This window comes from Amblyraja radiata, chromosome 37 (genome assembly GCF_010909765.2).
Source record: "Amblyraja radiata isolate CabotCenter1 chromosome 37, sAmbRad1.1.pri, whole genome shotgun sequence".
NCBI classification, from domain to species: Eukaryota; Metazoa; Chordata; class Chondrichthyes; order Rajiformes; family Rajidae; genus Amblyraja; species Amblyraja radiata.
Window position 1 is genome coordinate 6,748,495 of NC_045992.1, and position 23,659 is coordinate 6,772,153.

At 41.2% G+C, this 23,659-nt stretch overlaps 1 protein-coding gene across 5 annotated transcripts in view; it reads left to right on the plus strand.

Annotated features, from left to right (window-relative positions):
• LOC116966580 (heterogeneous nuclear ribonucleoprotein D-like) overlaps positions 1 to 23,659 on the plus strand; it is a 32,515-nt gene that overhangs the window by 2,194 nt on the left and 6,662 nt on the right. For 3 of the 5 annotated variants that reach the window (XR_004410060.1, XM_033012978.1, XM_033012981.1), the window contains exons 2-5: positions 13,120 to 13,288; positions 22,569 to 22,727; positions 23,052 to 23,183; positions 23,462 to 23,555. Coding sequence is in view for 4 of the 5 variants with exons in the window: in XM_033012978.1 (XP_032868869.1) it covers positions 13,120 to 13,288; positions 22,569 to 22,727; positions 23,052 to 23,183; positions 23,462 to 23,555 (554 nt within the window). In the remaining variant the exon portion in view is untranslated. The remainder of the gene's footprint in view (positions 1 to 13,119; positions 13,289 to 22,568; positions 22,728 to 23,051; positions 23,184 to 23,461; positions 23,556 to 23,659) is intronic. The other 2 variants (XM_033012982.1, XM_033012979.1) reach the window with 1 other exon arrangement.

Below are 23,659 nucleotides of genomic sequence, written 5' to 3' on the forward strand. Positions count from 1 at the left end.
TCCTTTCTAATTACCTTGAAATGAGGTGGCTGTTAAAAGTTGACAATATTCGGGTGGATAGAGTCAGACATGGTCTGTACCAGGTAAGGTCGGCAGATTTCCTTTTCAGATGGACATGTGAATAATGGGGTATGATCTGACCATCTAGTGGGTTTATGTTTACAGGCAATTATACTAGATTTTTCAGATTCATTTAGTTGCCTGTGGAAATTTAAGATGATATTTCAGATTATTGGTCCTGAATGAAGAAGGGTTTTGGCCCGAAACGTTGCCTATTTCCTTCGCTCCATAGATGCTGCCACACCCGCTGAGTTTCTCCAGCATTTTTGTCAACCTTCCTTTGTTGCTAGTTAGTTGTTAATCGCCCCACTGTTGTATCAGTGATATTGTGGCACTGATCATTCAACTAGAACTGCAACCAATGCCTTGGTTTAACAACTTTTAAATTGTCTCCGACCACATGGTACCTACTCCCTCAGTACCAAACTTAAATGTCACCCTAGATATTTGTGTTTGGACTTCTGGAGAAGGACTTGGACATGCTAGTTTCTTAAGTGAAAATGTTATGAGTTGATCCAAGGCCTTCAAGGCTGAACTTAAAGAAAAATGCTCAAACGTCCAGCACATCGGACAATATCTCTTTTCACAGGTTCTACCTGACATGCTGACATTTCCAGCATTTTCTATTTATGAATCTGATTTCCAGCATCTTCAGTTTTTTATTAATTCTGATTTTTCACCAGGCTTGGTTTCATAGTTTTTTTTCTATTGTTAGACACATGTGATTGAAATGTGAATCCAAAATAGTAATTGTTCAGTATTTATTCTTGTAAATATTGCCACATTTTGTGTTCCACAGAAGTGTGCATGGGTGATGAAAATGTACAATAATGTAGGAAAATATAAATACTTTTTGATTCCTTGGAATTTGCACTGCAAATAGTAATGTCCTGCTGCTCTGGTCTGAGGTTGGCAGTGAGATGAATGTGCAGTTGAATCCTGATCAAAGCTGTTTAAATTCTCTAGTATTCAAAAGAGAACTGCAGATGCTGGAATATCGAAGGTACACAAAATTGCTGGGGAAACTCAGCGGGTGCAGCAGCATCTATGGAGCGAAGGAAGTGGGCGACGTTTCGGGCCGAAACCCTTCTTCAGACTGATGGGGGGTGGGGAAAGAAAGAAGGAAAAAGGGAGGAGGAGGAGGAGCCCGAGGGCGGGCGGGTGGGAGGAGACAGCTAGAGGGTGAAGGAAGGGGAGGAGACAGCACAGGCTAGCCAAATTGGGGGAATTCAATGTTGATGCCATAAGGACGCAAGGACCCCAGACGGAATATGAGGTGCTGTTCCTCCAATTTCCGCTGTTGCTCACTCTGGCAATGGAGGAGACCCAGGACAGAGAGGTCGGATTGGGAATGGGAGGGGGAGTTGAAGTGCTGAGCCACCGGGAGGTCAGGTAGGTTATTGCGGACTGAGCGGAGGTGTTCGGCGAAACGGTCGCCCAACCTACGCTTGGTCTCACCGATGTAAATCAGCTGGCATCTAGAGCAGCGGATGCAGTAGATGAGGTTGGAGGAGATACAGGTGAACCTTTGTCGCACCTGGAACGACTGCTTGGGACCTTGAATGGAGTCGAGGGGGGAGGTGAAGGGACAGGTGTTGCATTTTTTGCGGTTGCAACGGAAAGTGCCCGGGGAGGGGGTGGTGCGGGAGGGAAGGGAAGAATTGACGAGGGAGTTGCGGAGGGAGCGGTCTTTGCGGAAGGCAGACATGGGGGGAGATGGGAAGATGTGGCGAGTGGTGGGGTCACGTTGGAGGTGGCGGAAATGGCGGAGGATTATGTGTCGTATTTGCCGGCTGGTGGGGTGAAAGGTGAGGACCAGAGGGACTCTGCCCTTGTTGCGTGTGCGGGGATGGGGAGAGAGAGCAGTGTTACGGGGTATGGATGAGACCCTGGTGTGAGCCTCATCTATGGTGGCGGAGGGGAATCCCCGTTCCCTGAAGAACGAGGACATTTCCGATGCCCTGGTATGAAATGTCTCATCCTGGGAACAGATGCGGCGTAGGCGGAGGAATTGGGAGTAGGGGATGGAGTCTTTACAGGGGGCAGGGTGGGAAGACGTGTAGTCCAGATAGCCATGTGAGTCAGTGGGTTTGTAATGTATGTCGGTCAGGAGTCTGTCCCCTGCGATGGAGATGGTGAGGTCAAGGAATGGTAGGGAAGTGTCGGAAATCGTCCAGGTGTATTGGAGTGCCGGATGGAAGTTGGTGGTGAAGTGGATGAAGTCAGTCAGTTGTGTGTGGGTGCAGGAGGTGGCACCAAAGGTGGCACAAAATTGGAGGAACAGCACCTCATATTCCGTCTGGGGTCCTTGCGTCCTTATGGCATCAACATTGAATTCCCCCAATTTGGCTAGCCTGTGCTGTCTCCTCCCCTTCCTTCACCCTCTAGCTGTCTCCTCCCACCCTCCCATCCGCCCGCCCTCGGGCTCCTCCTCCTCCTCCCTTTTTCCTTCTTTCTTTCCCCACCCCCCATCAGTCTGAAGAAGGGTTTCGGCCCGAAACGTCGCCCATTTCCTTCGCTCCATAGATGCTGCTGCACCCGCTGAGTTTCCCCAGCAATTTTGTGTACCTTTTAAATTCTCTAGTAGCTGGGATATTGAAGTGGCTTTCGACAAAGGTCTACATTTTTTTTGGAACCATGTTGAATAGCTGTTTTCAAAATGTAATCCCTGCCAGTTTTAGTGGGGTTTTTTTGTAATGGTTATCTTATTCTCTGCACTTTTACATTTACTTCATTTGGTAACTTGCCTCAATGATGTCCAACGTTAAAGGGCTATAAAGAGACCCCAGAAAACACGTTGCACTTCTGATATCCCAGGAACCATCTCTCGTCAAAAGCAGGCATTCATGCTGATGAAATTCATCATTATCTTCAGTGTGTCAACATAGCATGAGGGAAAATGTGTGTTTCTAGTTCTTGACCTAGCTCTGGAGCCATGGAAAACCTGCAGCAGACATCTCAGCACTGTAAGAAGTAGCACAGCCCTATATTTGTAAAATTCTCCAAATCCACTTGGAGGGCAAGCAAATAAGCATCTCCTAAAATCTTTGAGGGTTTCTTTACAATTGATGCTTACTTTTTAATCTTTAGGAGTTTTCTTTATATTCCATATCATAAAAATATCTGAACACAACTCTTCACACTAGATTTACTATGCACCATAGTTGGAAACAAAAACCATAAATGCACTGTTAAACTTATCTATAGGAGAATTTGTACAAATGCTTCTTGATCCCTTAAGTATTAAGCAATCTCCAGGGCATTAATTCCATCATAATCCTGATTTAATCCCAGTTTAGTTGGATGTTTTGGCACACCCAACCCACATGATGATTTTGACTATTTGATTGCTCTAGCTGTTGCCTGTATGTTTCTTTGTAGCTATCTGGCATGTTAGAGGATTCATTAGTTCCTTTGGATGGAAATCATTTGGGGAGAGATTTTCAGTTTAATGGGCCATTTTAATTTTGAACTTTGTTTCTTATTTCCATACTCAGTGCTAATGAAGTTGTACATCCAGTGCTTGCCATCTCATTCTTTTTAAGGTAGAATAACTTTGTGCCTTATTTCAGTCTTTTCAGGAAGTACTCTAATTTGGTGCCTTATTTTGGTCTTACTGCCTTAACTCAGGATGCTGAAGTTATAGGTTGCAAAACTTTGGTACTCTGACCAATGGCGCTTGGGAACTTGCTTTTTGTCTTTGAAAACAGTTGTTTTGCTACTGTTTCACAAGGACAATTTAAATTGCTAGATTTTATTTTATTTTTTTATTTTTAGGATGGAAATATTTTTTTGGTGTCGTTGTGCAGTAATTGACCAATTGACGTGTGCATGATTGAAAGCCGTGGGATTTATTACAATCCCGGTTTCTTTGCCGCCAGTAGAAATGCCTTTTAAAGATGAATCAAGGACACAATTGTTGGTTTTGCTTTGTTTTTTAGCAAACCATTCTAAAATAGGCTGCCACATAATCAGGATTGTTGATTAGTTGGGATCAGTGCTTGAGTCCCAGCCACTCATAATCATTATCAGGCTGGCTGAGGAGATCAGTTATATTTCCGGGTTAGATATTAAATTAGGTTTGAGGGCCAGAGCTATAGTTTGGATTTGTGTCTCGGAATAAGGGCTGAACCATTTAAAAGTGAGAAATTGCTTCATGCAGAGTGGCAAATCTTAAGAATTCTCTAACCTGGAAGAATGTGGAGGCTTAATATTCAGAAAACAATCTTGATTAAGGGAATTGTTTAAATCTTGACAAAATGACTAAGGGAATCGAGGTAATGGTTGAGGAAATTGGTCTACAGCAAGATGGACAGCCATAATCTTGATGAATGGCAGAACACGCGCAAAGCGCCAACTGACCCTACTCATTCTATTTTTCCTTTACCAGTAATATGCTGGGCAATCATAATTTTCCATTGCTGTTTCCACCTTTGTTACTAGGTCTCTATTAACAGTACACGTTTGCTTCCTAATTCAATTAAACGGTCTATTTAATTATTCTCTTAAAACTGCCTGGTTTGTATTTCAGTGGCCTATTGCTAGCGTCTGTTGGAGTAGGTGAGAAGTTTCTTGCAGCCATTTTTAACTTTTAATTTTTTTCTGCACTGCATCTGTGCGAGCTATAAGTTATTTGATGAGTAAACATAGAACAGTACAGCACAGTAATGGGCCCTTTGTCCTCGATGTTTGTGCTGAACATGATGCCAAGTTAAACTGACTTAATCTGCCTGTACATCATCCATATTCCTCTATTCCCCAGACTTCCACACGCCTATCTAAAAGCTCTTAAATGCCACTATCGTATCTGCCTGCACCACCACCCATGGCAATGCATTCTAGGTACCCACCACTCTCCGTGTAAAAAAAAACCATGACCCGCGCATCTCCTTTATACTTTCTCACTCTCACCATATAGATTTATTTCTACCCCGGGGAAAAAGCTCTGACTAGGCCACTCATAAATTTTATATGCAAAATAAATTATAAAAGGCACAGAAGGTAGAAAGTCAAAACTTTTTTCCGCTGGGTGGAATTGTCCACATGGGTCGTTTCAACATTTAGCCGCAGATAAAGAATGGACTATTTGAGCTTGTAGTAGAGTCTACCCGTGTTATTTTGAACCTCTTTGTAATGGATTTTGGTTATAGTGGAAAGAACGACTGCCAGGATAATGCTAGTGGTTTACAAATAATTGGGTGTGTTTCAGGTATGAACCTCTTTCCAAAGTCAGTGAAATCCATGATTGTATACGTGAGGCATTGCAGGAATTGGCTTTATTATTGTGCTGAATCAGTATCTGCAGTTCTTTGTTTCAGTTTTATTATTGTACGCATCCTTGCGAGGCACCAGTGTTGAGGATTATTGTAGAAGATGATTTGTTGCCCATCATCACTGACTGTTGGTCAGGAAGTTGAGGATCCAGTTTAGAGTGGAACTTCTGTTGTTGGAATCCTCAACTAATGCTGGGAAAACCAAGCCTTTCTTTTACCTTTTAATGCAAATTGCCTGCAATAGCTAGTATGGAGTATTCCTACAGGTGACTCTGCGAATAAATCATGCTTGGTATCTGAGATCTGCACGGACTTGCTTATAATAATTTGCTAGTAATTGCAATGTTTTATCTTTTGTCACACTACAAAGTTTGGTACAAGTATAATGCTGCAATAATAGGTTGATGGATACAGGGATTTTCTTTACCTTCATCTTTACTGCATATTTTACATTGGGTGGAAAAATGCAAAAATCAGATCTGGATACCTATATGTTGATTCATGACTGGTTCATGACTATCTCATAAGTTTTGAACTAGAATAAGAATCTATATTTTACATGAGTATGGGAAGTACCTACAGTGTCACTCCTGACATCAATAAACAACAATCTATTGCCTAGGATGTGTAGGAAAGAACTGCGGATGCTGGTTTAAATCGAAGGTAGACACAAAATGCTGGAGTAACGCAGCATCTCTGGAGAGAAGGAATGTGTGACGTTTCGGGTCGAGACCCTTCAGACTGATGCCAGGGGAATGGGCGGGATGGAGATAGAATGTAGTCGGAGATGGTAAGACTGGTGGGAGAACTGGGAAGGGGGAGGGGATGGAGGGGAAAGCAAGGGCTATTTGAAGTTAGAGAAGTAAATGTTCATACCGCTGGGGTGTAAGCTACCCAAACAAAATATGAGGTGCTGTTCCTCCAATTTGCGCTGGGCCTCATTCTGACAATGGAGGAGGCCCAGGACAGAAAGATCAGATTGGGAATGGGAGGGAGAGTTATGTGCTGAGCAACCGGGAGATCAGGTAGGTTAAGGCGGACTGAGCGGGGGTGTTCAGGGAAACTATCACCGAGCCAGCGCTTGGTCTCGGTAGATGAGGTTGGAGGACGTGCAAGTGAACCTCTGCCTCACCTGAAAAGACTGTTGGGGTCCTTGGGTGGAGTCGGGGATGGGGGTAAATGGACAGGTGTTGCATCTTTTGTGGTTGCAGGGGAAAGTACCTGGGGAGGGGGTGGGAAGGGACGAGTTGAACAGGGAGTTGGGGAAGGAACGGTCTCTAAGGAAAGCAGAAAAGGGTGGAGATGGGAAGATGTGGCCAGTAGTGGGATCCCATTGGAGGTGTCAAAAGTGTTGGCAGATTATATGATGTATGCGACGGCTGATGGGGTGGAAGGTAAGGCAAATTGCCTGTTGGGTGGCTTGAGTGATTTCAAGTACTCTAAAAACAAAACATTACGCACAATTTTATAACTTTTGCTCTGCATTCCTTATTTGGCTGAAGAGAAATTTGATTAGTTGCACTGCTCTTCACTACTTTTCTGCGGGGGGTTTGTTTGGAGAATGATGAGTTGGCAGGATGCTTAGTGCCAACTTAGTGCCTGATCCCTTGCTGTCTTCAAAAAACTCTTTGCAAACTCAAAGTTATGTATTAATGTTGACAGCTATGCCTGGAAATGCACAAGAATAGTAAGATTAAACGAGAACTTACCAGTTTGAAGTTTGATCTGTATTTTATGAGGAGTTACGATGAGGGATTACGTGAAGAACCCCGCCAGGACGCATGCGTGTCATTCTTCAAAGCAGCGGTGTGAAATCACAGACAACTGTAATGACTAAACATAGTAAGATTAGAGAAGAGATACCAGTTAAGTATATGATCAAGGGTGGGAGCGGAGGGCACGTAATCCCTCATCGTAACTCCTCATAAAATACAGATCAAACTTCAAACTGGTAAATTCTCGTTTAATCTTACTATTTTACTTCGGAGTCACGTGAGTGACTACGTGAAGATTTTAAAGCTCTGTGATTTCATGCCGTGGAAACGAGTCCATGCATCACGTCTGCCTTGACTGTAGGAGGAATAGTGTTAACATAATTTGGACATGAATTCGATATTGAAATCATAAAATTTATTAACACAAATTATGACCCTTTTATGGGTTTGAATTAATTTACAGAACTTAAAAAATTTTCTGCAAATGTTCCAGGTTTCATTACTGGTTTATTGTAAAATAATTGGAATGTTCGTTCCCCTGACCATCCTGCTGCTTCGAGGACTTGGTCCATGGGCACATCCAATTGTATTGCTGCCGATGTAGCTGCAGCCCTGGTGGAATGAGATTTAAAAATGTTAGTATCCACCCCAGCCTGTGTAAGCACCTGTTTCAGCCATCTCGAGATGGTCTGGACCGTCACTCTTTTGTGAGGTTGCTTGTGGCTGATCAGAAGTCCCTTCTCATTGCCTCTTAGGATTTTAGTTTTCTCTATGTATAATGACAGGTGTCTAAGAGACGGTCATCTGTAGGGTATGACCTAAATAGTATATTGAGGCCTGCTGATCCCTGTCTGTTCTGCTTTACTAGCTCGTAGATGTGGAACGTAATATTGTCAGGTGAGGAAGTCATGTTGTCCAGTCTGAGTTTATGCAGTGACTGTACCCTCTGTGCCGTGACTAATGCCATCGTTGGGTGTTGCAGAATAGTGCCAGTGCATCTTGTTGACCCTGGGACATTTCCCTGTCGTCCACTGTACGGGCAAATGCTGTTATCCCTGCGGTCAGTACTTTCAGTACTTTTTGCAATTTTACATCCATGCTCCTGACTCCTGTTCCAATGTGTTTCCATATACAGTTGTTAACTATTGGAACGTTCGGAGACATGCAATTGCCCGGTGCCAGGTGTCTTCCTGTGGGGCACGTAATCCCTCATCGTTGTGGAGGCCTGCCAGATATTCCAGAACAGACGGGATGTTCATGTTTCTGTTGGTGATGTTGTTTTTATGGCAGTACATTTCCCACGTCCTGATGTAGACCAGATACTGTTTTTTAGTCGATTGTCTTTGGGCCGCCAAGATCATGTTCGCTGTTCGGTCCGTTAGTCCCAGTTGTAGAAATGGTGTTTTTAAACTCTACAAATTAATAGGTTCAAATATTTATGGCATGGGTGGCTATCCCCTGTTACGGGATGTAGCAATAAGTCTGGTCTATGTGGGATGGTAATACATGGTTCTAACACCATGTTTTGTACCACTGGGAACCATGGTTGTGTAGGCCAATCGGGTACTACCAAAATACCAGACGCAGAGTCTTGTTGTATTTTCCTTAATACCCGACTGATGAGGCAGAAAGGAGGGAATGCATAAATAAACAATTTCCCCCAATGCAGCGAAAATGCATCTGTCGCTGCTGTCCCAGGGTCTGGTTCCCATGAAACATAGTTTGGTATCTGGTTGTTTAGTCTGGATGCGAATAGATCGATATCTGGTGTTCCATATTTTGCTGTAATCTCAGCAAATACTATTTTGTTCAACATCCATTCGGTGTTTTCATTAAATTTGCGTGACCTGGTGTCTGCCACTAAATTTAGTCTCCCTGGTAGGTAAGTGGCTGATATCCAAATATCTCTTTGGATGCACCATTGCCAAATTGAGTTAGCCAGATTGTCACATTATATCGATTTGTTTCCACCCATGTCCAGTACAGCCTGCTCTTGTAACTGGTTTAAAGACATGTAGTCTATACTGGCAGCAAGCTTTGGCTCCAGATTTTGTCCAGTCTGTTCCGGCTGTATAAAATTGGCCACCATGTCCAGTAAGTTCTCTTTTTCCTGCACCCCATGCACACTTGTCTTTTCTTCTACGGACCCCTCTTCCAGGTCAGCCCAGCACTGACCCGCAGTGCTCCCCTCCGATGAGGTAGAAACACTGTGCAGCCCTTGAAGAGGTACTGCTGTGGGTTTACCATAGGGCCCACAGTGACCCGACTCCATCTCCCGGAGTCTGTCACGTTGGAGCAAATGCTCCATACACCGCTCCATTCGGGTCCAGCGCTCTCGGTCGCTGGCCGCCCGCGGTGGTTCAAAGTCGGACTCCTCTGAGTCCACGACCTTGTTGGTTTTGTGTCTAGCCTTGCCGCCCTGCCGCGTGGATTTGGCCGGTGCGGAGGCGACATCGGGCACAGCTGATCCCACTACGGGTGATCCAAGTGCCGTTAGCTGCTGTTGCTGGCTTCCCGCTACTCCGCGGTCCTCCCTCACCAGCTTTGTCGCAGCCCTTGTCTTCTTTGTTTTCTCCATTTTCCTACCTGTAGTTGGAAAATGGGAACAAAAAAGACCGCAGAGTAAACGCTTACCTGCAATTAGCGGCTTTTTAAACTGCCGCCACGGGCGAACGTCCTTCCACCGCGTCTGACGTTTCGCAATGCGTGTAGCGATATGACACGCATGCGTCCTGGCGGGGTTCTTCATGTAGTCACTCACGTGACTCCGAAGTAAAATTGGTTCTGGAAGTTCTCAGTTAAGTTGTCTTTATGCCAGGAAAGTGAAGTCGGCTCGGACAAAAGGAGAGATTCTGGCCTATCCTGATCGGTGTCTGTACTTCCCAAAGATTGACTATAGGGCTGAGTTGCATTCCATTTCCCTTTTTGAACTTCACTATTCATCTGTAATGAAATATTGATTTCTCTAACTTCAAGTAACCCTTCCATCCCCTCTCTCTGTCCCTCCCCCACCCTAGTCTTTGTACTAGTTTCACTGTCATCCTGCCGATTTTCACTGTTTGTATCATTCGTTATCACCTTCTCCACAGACAAAAATGGACCATTGTGGCTCCCATCTTCTCTTGATCATCATTGGTAGCTTTGTTTGTCCCTTTGCATACGTTTCATTAATTTATTTATTCTATGTTCCTTTTCATATCTCGTTTCCCTCCCGTGATTCTCAGTCTGGAGAATGGTCTTGATCGGAAACGTCATCTGTTGATTCCTTTTCTCCAGAGATGTCTGACCCACTGAGTTACTGTAGCTATCCTGAACCAATCATCTAAAGTTAAAAAGGAAGAAGGTGAATGTTTTGGATAAAAAGGTTACAGATGTAGAATACAGTCCACCCTCATTGTTGCTGATTCTTTGTAATGGATATAGACACAAAATGCTGGAGTAACTCAGCTGGCCAGGCAGTATCTCTGGAGAAAAGGAATAGGTGATGTTTTGGCTCAAGACCGTTCTTCAGATTGAACCAAAACGAAGCCTATTCTTTTTTTTTTTTAGAGATGCTGCCTGACCCACTGAATTACTCCTGCATTTTATGTTTATCTTAGGTGTAAACCTGAATCTGCAGTTTCTTCCTACACTCTTTTGTACCAGATTTTGGTTAAGTTGTAGGGAGCGTCCCCACAGTAATCAGACACTATTATCTCTAAGAACACAGGCTGTTAGTTACACTGCGAGAGGATCGTTGAAATAGACAAGCAATTGCTTCGATGGACATTTGTGGAATGATACTCTGTTAAACAATGTAACTTTTTAAAAAGTGTTTTTTAGTTTGCAGTAACAAAAATGTTTAGCTGTTCAAAATAACTTTTATTTGAAAACAACTTGTTTCATGGAGTGACTGCTAGGTGGTTGAAGCAAATTCTTTACTCAGTTGTAGCAGACCATCAATAACAGGCACCATTTCCATGAGAGGTTGTTCACGTGGAGAAAGAATAGAAAAGCTTTTTAAATATTGGTGTGGAGTGGAATGTTACTGGTTTGTGAAATGCAGAAAGTTGAGGTACAGTAAGCAGTTAGGAGGGATATGTGTGTAAGTTGGCTGGCAAGAAACTTTGGATGGTGTTGACATGACAATGATTTAGAAATTAGTTGGAGGAGCACAGTGACATAATTATTTAATATGTAGCCGGGCACAGGGCCAGGACAGGTTCGTCTGGGCAGGTTGATAAGTGAGAAGATATTTGTGCAGTGAAGTTTGACAATTGATAATTTGTGCAATGGTGTTTGCAAGGTTGTAATGAATAATAGCATTCTTGGCTCCTTTACTAAACCTGGAGCAAAAGATGGGTTTTTGTTCACAGTATACTTGCTCCAATTATGTTGTAATGTTGGCTCTTGCATCATTCCTATAAACTAAACTATATTATTGGCATCAGTGAAGGAAAATATTACCATTGGAAAATTGCATGGGCTGTTGATTATCATTTTGGCCTAAGACATTGTTTAAATTACCATGATGTCTGTTGCAAGCCAATGCATGGAATCTTTGTCAGTTGAGGTTTATGGCCAACTGTACCATTAAATATGTTTGTTATTTTCCCATATGCTACAGTGAACATTTGAATAACCTTATAACAAAACTATTTTGAAAGCTATTTGGGACATTGCAGAGCTTTGTATAAGTTGCATTCCATTTCCCTTTGAGCTTCACTATCCGTCTTGTTTAATGAAATTGATATTAATTTCATTCAAACCAAAACTCTTCCCATCTCTTCTGTGTCCAGATCAGGTAATACAATTTAATACAATTTAATGACTGAACTCTGATTATAAGAAATTATTTTTAATTGAAAGCATTTAAATTTGTCGTACTGGAGATTTTTTCTTGCCATGTTCAAGCCAAGAAGATGTATAAGTTTCATGACTCAATAACCCCACCAGTTGTTGGTCGAATGGTGGTCACCATGGTACAACTCTTTGAATCCAGGGGTTTGTACTCTATTAAACCTTTTGTCTCAACCAAAATGGCATCTTGGAGGCTAATAATGCTGGATCCATTTCAATTTGATTATTTAACCATTGGTGCTGCTTTGTAGATCTGGAAGTAGTGATCTCTTTCTTTGGTGTGTGAATTATCTCGTATCCAACCAAAATTGCAATCAAAAGACATTTCTGACTGTTTCACTTGCCTTAGTAATTTCTGCTTTCATTGGCCATCTTGAAACCATTTTTTTTAATTCATAGTTTGCTTTAATCATAATGTGTTTGGTAATCCAAGTACCTTTTTTGATTGGAACCTGTGTGATGAGTGAACTGGGTACACATAGTCTGTCTTCCATGCCCTTAAGAGCAAGGTACAACATGAAAGCACAGTTTGAACTGAGTAAAATCCAGGACAATGAGGGGAAGATATTTCACAATGCTGTTCACAGAAGTTGGGTAGAGTGTGCATGTATTATTTGGAATTGCTGGCATGACATAAGGGTTTGTGTTGTTCTTTTAAGTACACAGGTCTTGGAATCTCTTTTCCAGCTCTTGCACGATTATTATGATATGTTTGTATATTAATATGATGAAGAAATAATGTTAGGCTAACAACTGCTGCTGTTGCTCAAAATCACAATATACAAAATTTCTACCATCCCAACTTCTGCTAAAAAAAAGAATTAGATCATGTAGTTTTCATTTGTCTACTTGGCCTGAATGTTACATGGGATTTGTCAAAGGTTATGGGTAGCTTGATGGTTGAAGTGTCTGATGCAAAGTACTTGGAGTTAGCATCCCTGATTTTTTTCTTTCTTTCTTTCTTTCTTGACAAACGTCTTCCATTGGAGTATAACATTTAAATTTCTAGGTAATGTAACATGGATAATGCTAACTAATTGCCAGAGCATTGGACGGAGAAACAAGATATTCACCTCTAAGCCAAGATTGAGTTTGCACTAAAATGTCAGTGGAGGAGGTGACCAGTATTGGTAGTGCTGACTCCACCCCATCTGAGCTAAGTTAACATTCTTGTACTAGCGCTGTTCTCAAAACTGATTTGCACTTCCTTTTTTTATATTGTCACTGTGCAGGAAGATGTTTGTTGGTGGACTCAGCTGGGAAACAAGCAAGAAAGATTTAAGGGACTACTTTTCTAAATATGGAGAAATTGTAGACTGCGTAATCAAAATGGATCCTGTGACTGGGCGTTCGCGAGGATTTGGGTTTATCCTCTTCAAGGATCCTGAAAGTGTAGAAAAGGTAGGATTTGGTATTCACCTGGTTTTAACCTGACTTCATTCAGGTTAAATGAGGAAACCTAACTTCTTAAAACAATTCAACTCTGATACTGCATAAGGTTGAACAGCAGGGTATTTTGGTTTCCATTTTACTTGTGCTCCTTTCTTTAGATCTACCGACTCCATTCTTCCACCAGGATGACAAATGAGTGATCTGTTCCTGGGTGTTTGCCCAAATCATTTGAGCATATCATTTTAATTTGCACCATCTGTTTACCACATCTTCCTGTAGGGTGAAGTTGAACTGTAAATTTTACAAGTATAAAATACATTTACATTCATATACTGCCATTATATGACTGAACATCCAAAGTATTTGTGTATTTATTTTTTTTTGGACAAATGCAGCTTCTGTATTGGTGTACGCAGAGTATAATGAATAATAAGATGAATTATTTTAATGTTTTTTGTTCTTGAGAGAAGTAACTTCAAGACATAGAGAACTTGCTTCTGATGGCAATTACACCATTTCCATTATCCACCTAAAGTCAGTTAAAAATGTCTTATCTGGCAAATTACTACTTCAACAAGCCACACTTTCTCGGTGCTCCAGTCATGTGCACACGTCCCAGTAGAATCTGAATCCACAACCGTTTGACCACGTCAAACCATTGCATTTCCAGACACAAATTCTGCTTCATTTAATAGAATACTGAATATATCAGGGAGATATAATGGGCACATGTTCATGTCACAATCACCCAGTGGATTCCCCTTGGTGTTTCTCATTGGACTCCGTCAGTTTGTTCAGCGATTGTTAAAAGCGCTCTTGTTGCCTTTTTATGATTCTCCTGCATTCATTGAGCCTTGAACCCACAGACCACAATAAAAACTGAATAGAAACTGCAATTGTGTTTCTAGGAGAATTTTTTTTTTTGGAAATGCAATGGTTATATTTCACAGGCATGCTAATTAAATATTATAGTTCTGAATAAATGTTTTAAAATATCTTACACTGCTCTCTCAATTGCATGTGTTCGTTTTAAAGGGGGAAAAAAGTGCCCTGAAGTAGTACAAAGAACATTTAGGTGGTTCAGCTTGAAAATGCCATTTTTGTAAATTGAAAGGTTCTAGTCCCACGGGCTCAGTAGATGGGGTTAGGGTAGAAATAATACGTGGTAATATATGCTCCTGCTTGATTAGATTACGGACCAGACCTGACTAACTTTTGCATTTTATATTTGGGGAAACAAATAATCCAGTTGTATTGGGTTGAGGTTTGTGTGGAATTTGTGTTGCAACATAGTGTGTTTAAATGACATTATCCAACACTTAAACTTTAAACATTTGTCTAATGGGGAGAGGGTATCCTGAAGTAGCTATTGTAATATGTTTAAAAGTACATTCAAATTGATTTTTTGTTAAAATTGCAGGTTGACTTGGTATTCCACAATCTTGGGAAGATTTCTATTAATCTTTGCACCTCAATTTTTTGTTTGTTTCTCGTTGGCTAATTTCTACTTTATGCTACTTTTAGGAATCTAGTTTCTCTCTATCGACAATATTGATTTCCTTCATTGTGAATTCTTCAGTTGGGCTATCAACCATCTCTGCTTGAGAGTATAAAGATGTATATGTTATCTCTATCTGTAGTGTCCTCAGTCCTGATGCCATACACACTATATTTGTTTTAAACATAGACATAGAATATAGGTGCAGGAGTAGGCCATTCGGTCCTTCGCGCCAGCACCGCCAATCAATATGATCATGGCGGATCATTCAAAATCAGTACTCCGTTCCTGCATTCTCCCCATATCCCTGGATTCCATTAGCCCTAAGAGCTATATCAAACTGTCTCTTAAACATCCAGTGAAATGGCCTCCACTGCCTTCTTGGCAGAGAATTCCATAGATTCACAACTATCAGGATGAAAACATTTTTCCTCATCCCAGTCTTAAAAGACCTACCCCTTATTCTTACACTGTGACCCCTGGTTCTGGACTCCCCCAACATCGGGAACATTTTTCCTGCATCTGTCCAATCTCTTAAGAATTGTATATGTTTCTATAAGATCCCCTCTCGTCCTAAATTCCAGTGAATATAAGCCCAGTTGATCCATTCTTTCCTCATACGTCAGTCCCGCCATCCTGGGAATTAATCTGGTGAACCTACGCTGCGCTCCCTCAATAGCAAGAATGTCCTTCCTCACTTTAGGAGACCAAAACTGCACACAATCCAGGTGTGGTCTTGCCAGGGCCCTGTACAACTACAGTAGGAACTCCTGGCTCCTATACTCAAATCCTCTCGCTATGAAGGCCAACATTTGCTTTCTTCACTGCCTGCTGTACCTGCATGTTTACTTTCAGTGATTGATGTACAAGGACACGCAAGTCTCATTGCACCTCCCCTTTTCCTAATCTGACACCGTTCAGATAATAATCTGCAGCCTTGTTCGTGTCACCAAAGTGGTAACCTCACATTTGTCCGCATTATACTGCATCTGTCCACTCACCCAACCTATCCAAGTCACCCTGTAGCCTCGTTGTAGCTCACCCCGCCACCCAGCTTTGTGTCATTTGCTAACTTGGAGATGTTACATTTTAACTCCTTTGTCTAAATCGTTAATATATATTGTAAATAACTGGGGTCCCAGCACTGAGTGTTGCGGCACCCCACTAGTCACTGCCTGCCATTTTTCAAACGACCCGTTAATTCCTACTCTTTGCTTCCTGCCTGCCAACCAGTTCTCCATGTCAATCCCCTACCCCCAATACCATATGATCTAATTTTGCACACTAATCTCTTGTGTGGGACCTTGTCAAAGGCTTTTTGAAAATCCAGATACACCACATCCACTGGCTCTTTATCCATTCTACATGTTACACCCTCAAAGAAATTCCAGAAGATTAGTCAAGCATGATTTCCCCTTCATAAATCACTGCTGACTTTGACCGATCCTGTCACTGCTTTCCAAATGCGCTGCTATTACATATTTAATAATTGACTCGAGCATCTTCCCCACAACCGATGTCAGTCTAACTGGTTTATAATTCCCTCTTTTCTTTCTCCCTCCTTTGTTAAACAGTGGGGTTACATTAGCTACCCTCCAGTCCACAGGAACTCAGTCTATAGAACTTTGGAAAATGATCACTAATGCGTCCACGATTTCTAGGGCCACCTCATTGAGTAATCTGGGATGCAGACCATCAGGCCCTGGGGATTTATCTGCCTTCAGTCCCAACAGTTCACCTAAAACCATTTTCGGACTAACGTGCATTCCCTTCAGTTCCTCCCGACCACTAGATCCCTGGTCCTATATTATTTCTGAGCGATTGTTTGTCTTCCTTAGTGAAGACAGAATCAAAGTATTTGTTTAACTGGTCTGTCATTTCCTTGTTTCCCATTATAAATTCACCTGTTTTTGACTAAGGGACCTACATTTTTCCTCACTAATCTTTTCCTCGTCTCATATCTATAGAAGCTTTCAGTCAGTTTTTATATTCCCCACAAGCTTTCTTTCATGCTCTATTTTCCGTATCTTAATTAACCCCTTTGTCCTCTTGAATTCTAAGTTTCTCCTAGTCCTCTGGTTTGCTGCTTCATCTGGCCAATTTATATGCCTCTTCCTTGGATTTAACGCTATCACTAATTTCCTTCGTTAGCCACGGTTGAGCCGCCTTCCCTGTTTTATTTTTATGTCAGACAAGTATGAACAATTGTTATAATTCATCCATGCAATCTATAAATCTTTGCCATTACATATCCACTGTCAACCTTAAGTATAATTTGCCAGTTTATCCTAGCAAATTTCCATCTCAAACCTTCAAAATTACCTTTCTTTACGTTCAGGACCCATGTCTCTGAATTAACTATGTCGCTCTCCATCTTAATGCAGAATTCTACCATATTATGGACACTGTTGCCAAGGGGCTTTGCACTACAAGATTGCTGACTGATCCTTCCCCATTGCACAATACCCAGTCTAGGATGACATGCCCTCTAGTTGGTTCCTCTACATATTGACTTAGAAAACCATCTCGTATACACTCCAAGAAATCCTCCGTGTTGTTACCAATTTGGTTAGCCCAATTTATGTAGATTAAAGTCACCTATGATAACTGCTATACCGTTGCTACATGCATCCCTAATGTCCTAATACCCCCAACTTCACTACTGCTGTTTGGTGGTCTGTACACAACTCCAACAAGCGTTTTCTGCCCTTTGCTATTTCGCAGTTCCACCCATACAGATTCTACAGCATCCAAGCTAATGTTACTCCTTATTATTGCATTAATCTCCTCTTTAACCATCTATGCCACCCCACCTCCTCTTCCTTTCTGTCTATTCTTCCTGAATATTGAATTCCCCTGCATGTTGAGCTCCCAGCCTTGGTCACCCTGGAGCCATTTCTCCATAATCACAACTATATCATATCCATTAACAACTAACCACATTAAATTCATCCACCTTATTACGAATGCTCCTCACATTAAGGCACAAAGCTTTTGGGTTTATTTTAATATTCTTAGACCTTCCACTACTACTTTTCTACCTTTAGATTCTGCCCTCATTTTATAGCCCTCTGTCTCCCTGCATTGGTTCCCATCCCCCCCCCTGCCATATTAGTTTAAACTCTTCCCAACAGCACCAGCGAACACTCCCCCGAGGACATTGGTTCCAGTCCAGCCGGGGTGTACTGGCCTCACCTCTCCCAATGCCCTAGGAATATGAATCCCACCCCCTTGCACCATCTCTTAAGCCATGGATTGATCTGAAATATCCTGTAATTGCTGCTCTTACTAGCACGTGGCACTGGTAGTAATCCAAAGATTACCAAATGGTGCTAGCACAACAACCTGGCTCTCAACATCAGTAAGACCAAGGAACTGATTGTGGACTTTAATAGGGGAAGGGTGAGGACCCACAATCCTGTTTATATCTACGAGACGATGGTGGAGAGAGTCTATAACTTCAAATTCCTGGGCGTGCATATATTAGAAGACCCTGGACCCAGCACACCGATGCAATTGTAAAGAAGGCACATAATCTCCTGAGAAGATTACGGAGATTCGGCATGTCGAAGAGGATTCTCCTAAACTTCTACAGGTGCACGGTAGAGAGCATTCTGACTGGTTGCATCATGGCTTGATTCAGCAACTTGAACGTCCAGGAGCGAAAAAGACTACAAAAAGTTGTGACCACTGCCCAGTCCATCACCGGCTTTGACCTCCCCACCATCGAAGGGATCTATCGGAGTTGCTGCCTCAAAGGCAGCCAAAATCATCAAGGACCCACACCATCCTGGCCACACACTGGTCACCACTGCCATCATGAAGAAGGTGCAGGAGCCTGAATACTAACGTCCAGGTTCAGGAGCAGCTTCTTCCCCACAGCCATCAGGCTATTAAACCCAACGAATAAGCTATGAGCTCTGAACTGCAAAAGACTATATTATTATTTGGTATTTGCACTATTTTTTTCTTTTATTGAACTTTTTCTTTTTTTCCCGTTGTATACAATGTTTACATATTCACATATTCTGTTGTGCTGTAGCAAGTAAGAATTTCATTGTCCCATTCGGGACATATGACAATAAAACACTCTTGACTCTTGACTCTTTTGAGATCCTACTTTTTAATTTACTTCCTAACTCCCTAAATTCGCTTTGTAAAACCTCATCCCATTTTCTACCTATGCCGCTGGCACCTACGTGCCCCACTAACACTGGCTGTTCGACCTCCCCCTCCAGAATGCCTTGCAGCCGCTCCGAGTCATCCTTGACCCTTGCACCAGCGAGGCAACATACCAACCTGGAGTCTCTTGCGACCGCCTATTGATTCCCGTTACATGGAATCCCCTATCACTACAGCTCTCCCTATCACTATAGCTCTCCCACTCTCTTTCCTGCCCACCTGTGCTATATTGCTGCTATCCCATTCCTTTTGGTGTTGTCACACATTGAAGCCAGTTTAAAAAGTGAGTTGATAACTGGGTGATGCGTTGACTAGGGGGAATGATACAAGGATTTTACATATAGGTATGCTGGTATTGAAGTTACTGGTTTGAATTGATGCTGCTGCACATCTTCATGTGCTGATCTAGATTTCATTTGTGTCGTCAGTTAGGACTGGAAAAAATTGACATTGTAACTTTGTCTTAGGGTCTTATTACAACAAGTGTCACAATTTTATTTGGGAGGACAATGGAAGAGGTCTGGAATCAGGAGCTCTTCTCTGGAGCAAGATATCGGAGATCGACAGAAGAAAATAATATTTTGAAAATGGCAGAAATCTGGAAGTGCTGTCTGAGAGCTATACATTTTAAATGGTCTTGGCAGCTGAAATTATCAATGCTTTACTTGAAGCAGTGACCAGGAGAGTAAAGGAACTATTGCAATGCAGTTTTGTCCTGCAGATCTTTTCAACAGCAAACTTAAAGTATTTGCGTTTTGAAGTTTCTTCAATATACCATCAAGATTTGGACATGTTGACAAACTGCAACAGCCAGTATTTGAACTTGATTCTGTTTTAACATGGCTGTTTCCCTGTGGAAGGGATGTAAAACATGAAGGAAAATCAGTTGAATACAGTGAAGGAAGGCTTTGCTAAAACAACAGATTATAATCCCAAGTATATGCTTTCATTTTGATAGCTAAATATTACACATTTTATAGCAAATATTTGGATGTGTTATGCAGTGTGCAGATCACAGCAAGGTAGTAAATATATTGTTGAGGTCAAAATGGTTGAGGGGCTTCATGAAGTGCTCTTTCAGGTGACCCATTATCACCATTGAATCACAAGGAAACGTTCACTTATCCCAAGGTGTTGGACACCATGATGCATTTTGCTTTGAGTTGTGAATTGAGCATTGAAACAATACTAGGATAGGTGTACCTCTTGTTAATTGAGAGGGTAATAGTTCATTGTGGGGGAAAAAAAATGTTTTGGGCTAATGCTAATGTGCACTTTGTCTGCTTTCTGCATTTTATCCACTATTGGGTAAATAGGATGGCTTCAGAAGTAGCTGTTAAATTGTTTTATACCATTTAATTTGGGTGTTTAGAATTTGGTCTCTTTCACATTCATCTTGTGACGAGGTTCCTTTTGCATTTTAGACACAGGTATATGCAACTTACAAGTTTTCTTGCATTTTATATTAAGTAACATGTGGATAAAATTAAGTGCTAACAGGGGATGTAATGTTTTATGAAAAATATATTGTGTTTAACAAATTAGTTATTTTTGAAGATCTAACCAGAAGGTTAGGTAAAGGGTAACCCAAGAATGTATCTGGGTAAAATGTTGATTCTTTATCTACTCCATCCTCTGCAATAAAGGTCAATATTCCGTTGCCAAAATCATTTGCTGTACCTGTATTATAATTTTCTCTATGCATGACAAGGTGCCACAAGATAAGGACTTTAGGATTGAATATTGCTGGAAGATTGGTTAACAAATAGAGGTAGTGACAAATGGGTCGTTCTTCAAGTTGGCAAACTGTAAATCATCAATACACATCAAGTTGTGGTTATAATCTATGAATAACTGATGGAACTGAGTGCCATATTTCAGAAAATCTGGATACAAGGAGGCACAAGAGGATACAGATTCTGAAATCTGGAGCAAAAAAACTGCTCAGTGATCTTGGCAGGTCAATCAGCATCTGTGGATGCTTGATGTTTCAGGTCAATACGCTGTATCAAAGACAGTTTCTATATCTTTAGTTGCCAAAGCACTACTTTATAACAGTTTTTGGTGGAATGAACTAATGTGTGGCTCAATAAAGTATTGGTAAATTTGCCCCATATCAATAATATCAAGGTTCTGCTGATGTCTTGAGGTATTTGGGTATTTTGGCAGTGCTGGCTTTAGCACATTGATTTCTCATGAAGGTTTGTGATAAATTAATAACTTGGAATGATTTAGTGCTTCTGAGAGGATGCTCCCAGTCTGTTGACAAAAAATAAACTGCTGGAGGAGCATGGACAAACAACATTTCACTGAAACATTGCTGCCCGCCTGTTCTTCTAGCAGTTTGCTTTTACTCATAATTCCAGCATCTGCAGTCTCTTGTGGCTCCTTGTCTGTTGGTTCAGACATATTATGATTTAGACTTGGTGATGAGAAAGAGGGAAGTATAAATGTCCATATCCCCGTTCCCATATAAATCACACATCTGTATTTTGGCCTTTGACAGGCTGGCATAGATATTTGATGCCAGGAGGGGCTGAGGCTAGCACTAAGAATGAAATCTTCAAACAAATGCAAGGCTTGATGCACTGAAACACAGATGAATTCCGTCCTTAATTTTTAAAACATTTTTAAGTTTGATATATAGGATTTTAAAATGTGAAATAGTTTGTGGGATTTACAAATGATCCAAGATCTGAATGAAATAAAGGCACAGTGACAAACACTTGTATAGCGGGGAACCTTTCATCATGGAGTTCAGCTTGAAAATTGGAATACAAACAGAAACCACTAGTTAAATGGTGATAATGCTTGCACTGGTTTTCCCTCAACATATGTTAATTGTTTTCTCTAATGCTGCTTATATTATACTGTTTTTAGTACAACGTTGTTAATTATTTCACTGAATTCCCTTGTATTGGTGACATTTAAAATTTGGGTGCACAAGAAATTTGGAAGTCAAATTATACCTTATTTTTCATTGCAAGAGAGTTTAAGTAAAATAGCAGAAATACCATGCAATTACATTCCTGGTGACTCCATGTCATGAATATTGTGTACACATTTATTTCCCATGTTAGGAAGGATATATTTTACATGGAGGAAGTGAAAGGACGAGTTGCCAGAATCGTACTCTAAAGGTTTAGCAGAATGAGAGCTGCCCTGGGGGGTAGATGTGGAGTCAATGTTTCCTGTAACTGTTCAGAATCAGGAGCTATGGTCTCCAAATGGGACATGAGAAATTTCTTTACAGAGAGGGAAGTGAATCTTTGAAATTCTCTATTTGAGAGGGCAGCGGGGCTCGGTGACTATGTTTGTGATCGGCCATGATCTCTTGTAGTAGTATAAGGGGCTGAGTGGCCTGCTCCATCTGTGTCATGTATTTAAGGTGGTTGTTGGAACAGAGTAAGAGATTCGGGAGATGGAGGATAAATTCTGAATGAAGCTATTATCACTTTTTCAAAAAGTACTTAACCGGGCATTTTAGAACCTACAGAATTTACATGCATATTAATTTAATTTTGCTTGTTTAAATAAAATCACTTGCACTTGATCATTACATTAATTCAACAAAAGCATTATAAATCAGTATTTTGTTTTAATGTTCAGGTATTAAATAAGGAACACAAACTTGATGGAAGAGTTATTGACCCCAAGAGAGCACAAGCTATGAAGGGCAAAGAACAAATCAAGAAAATCTTTGTGGGTGGGTTGGATCCTGACTGTCCGGAAGAAAAAGTGAGAGAATACTTCGGAACCTATGGAGAGGTAAGATCTTGTTTTGCCCTCAGCAAAACGGTATGTAAATGTTTTGTAATAAGTGTATCATCATTCACAAATTAATCCAGGATGGAAACCATAATTATTTTCAGGCCAATAATTTGTTTAATCGTTGTCATTTTCTAGCTGATCACTGTTGCCAGGTCTTTGGTATTCCTGGGGGTTTGGTAAGAAAGAGAAAATAATTTCCAAAAGTTTGCCTTGGACCAACATGCTCAATGATGTAAAGGCTGTCGGAAAGAAATGTTAAGAGAACAGTAAAGTTGATTTCCCCAATTTAGATTTTTTTTTTTTCCTTTGGTTATTTCATAGATTGAATCAATTGAACTTCCCATGGATACCAAGACCAACAAAAGAAGAGGGTTCTGCTTCATCACATTCAAAGAAGATAATCCAGTAAAGACGATTATGGAGAAGAAGTTTCACGATGTGGGAACGAGCAAGGTATGGTAATTTTCTAATGGTAATTAAGAGTCCTCGTTTCACAACACAAAATGGCCCTTTGGCCCATCAATAAATTACACTAATCTCATTTTCTGTGAATTGGTTAATAAATGCTGATTGTGTGTACATTATATTAGTATCTTGTCAATTACAAGAATAAATAAATATCGAATCCATTTTTATAATCCTCATTCACAGTTATTCTAAGCTTTCATATAATGCATGTTGTTTCTGGAACACAAGCACAACTTTTAATTGCTATTGTGTTTGTTTTAAAGGTGGAAATCAAATTGGCTCAGCCTAAGGAAGTGTACCAGCAACAGCAGTGGGGAGGCAGAGGTGGACTCACAGGAAGAGGAAGAGGTAGAGGAGGTATAATGTGTGGAGGACAGTGATCTTCACAGTAGGGAACAATGATTACATGCTGTAATAAATGTACAACCCTTGACAACCCTTTTTTTTAGCAACACATTTTA